The sequence below is a fragment of the Sinocyclocheilus rhinocerous genome, unplaced genomic scaffold (assembly GCF_001515625.1).
Source record: "Sinocyclocheilus rhinocerous isolate Xijiao unplaced genomic scaffold, SAMN03320098_v1.1 scaffold46998, whole genome shotgun sequence".
Lineage (NCBI taxonomy): Eukaryota > Metazoa > Chordata > Actinopteri > Cypriniformes > Cyprinidae > Sinocyclocheilus > Sinocyclocheilus rhinocerous.
This window is the reverse complement of record NW_015670638.1, coordinates 1-1,400: the sequence shown is the minus strand read 5'-3', so window position 1 is coordinate 1,400 and position 1,400 is coordinate 1. Positions and strand designations below refer to the sequence as shown.

At 41.1% G+C, this 1,400-nt stretch overlaps 1 protein-coding gene across 1 annotated transcript; it reads left to right on the top strand.

Moving 5' to 3' along the window:
* Nucleotides 1-535: 535 nt before the first annotated feature.
* On the top strand, nt 536-1,384 carry LOC107734329 (fin bud initiation factor-like). The gene has a single exon (XM_016546269.1). The coding sequence runs from the start codon at nt 546-548 to the stop codon at nt 1,215-1,217; it is 672 nt and encodes a 223-aa protein (XP_016401755.1). The 5' UTR covers nt 536-545; the 3' UTR covers nt 1,218-1,384.
* Nucleotides 1,385-1,400: the final 16 nt, after the last annotated feature.

Below are 1,400 nucleotides of genomic sequence, written 5' to 3'. Positions count from 1 at the left end.
CGTCTTTTTCACCTGGGAAGTGTTTTCATAGAAGGCTGTTTTTGCTTTTTAGTTGACAGATGTGATCAAGTTAAAAACTTGGGAAATGGAATCAAATCCATTTGCACTGATGACCATCACAAAAGTAAAAGTTGTTATATTATATTATATTATATTATATTATATTATTAGGGTGCCAATAAAGTGCAACACTTTCTGACCATTTGTTAATGCCATTGTTTTTTAAAATATGATTCATAGGATGAAGTTCATGCTGATTCGTTGAACAAACTATTTTTTTTAATGTACTTGTATTCGCTTCATACCATTATAGTGTATATTATAATGTTAGTTGATCAATTATAAATTACGTATAATATAATCAATTAGAGTTATTGCAAAGTGATATCCAGATATGCAAAAAGCTAAGTTTAAAAACGCTTTCAGGCTGTGCTTATGAGTGGAGAGGCGCAGCGCGGTGTAATTTGAGCGCGTAAAAGCGCGTCGGACTCAGATTACAGCCTGAGCGTCTCTTCTAGTGCGCATACTCATATGAAGGATTCCAGATGTGGACATCGTCCCTGTCAGGTCAGTCAGACCTTCCGAGTGGACAGGAGATATCTATCATGTTACCTTTCGCCCTTGGTCTGTTTTTATTGCCGCTCTGCGGTGCGGTCTACAAGGGACCTTTGCTCCCTGAAATGTCCAACGGGACTTTTCACCACTTTTTCGTCCCGGACGGTGATTACGAGGAGACCGAAGACCCGGAGAAATGTCAGATGCTCTTTAAATGGATCGACCGCAGACCGTGTCCGCTGGAGGAAGACCAGGACTCGATCATACGAGAGGATTTCATCATCATTAAACAACAGATAGAAGACGCAGCGCGCCTTCTGGAGAGCCTCGGGAAGAGCATTTCCTACGACCTGGACGGCGAGGACAGTTATGGGAAATACCTGAAGAGGGAGACTGTGCAAATCAATGAGGCTTTTATAAACGTGGAGAAATCTCTTCTGGAGCTGGAGACGAAATTCAAGCAAAGCCAGGATACCGAGCAAAAAGAGGAGAATGAGTTCACCAATAACTTTATCAACCCCATGTATAATGCGAGGGACACTCTACAGGAAACTCTGGACATCTCGTCCGGACTCAAGGATAAACATGAACTCATCTCTCTGATCATTCGGAGTCATGGATCCAGGTTAAGCCGGCTTAAAAATGACTACCTGAATGTTTAGAGTCACAGACATTCTGGACAGACTACAGTCCAAGTTGGATTGTTATTCTGAAGTGTGTTAAACGTTGGATCTCCAAAATTTCCCAAAGCATGTAACTCTTTGGTGGTTTTGAGTACTAAAGGCTCATTCACTCTTAAAAATACAGAGCAGAGAACCAGGATTTTCATAGAGTATATACATATA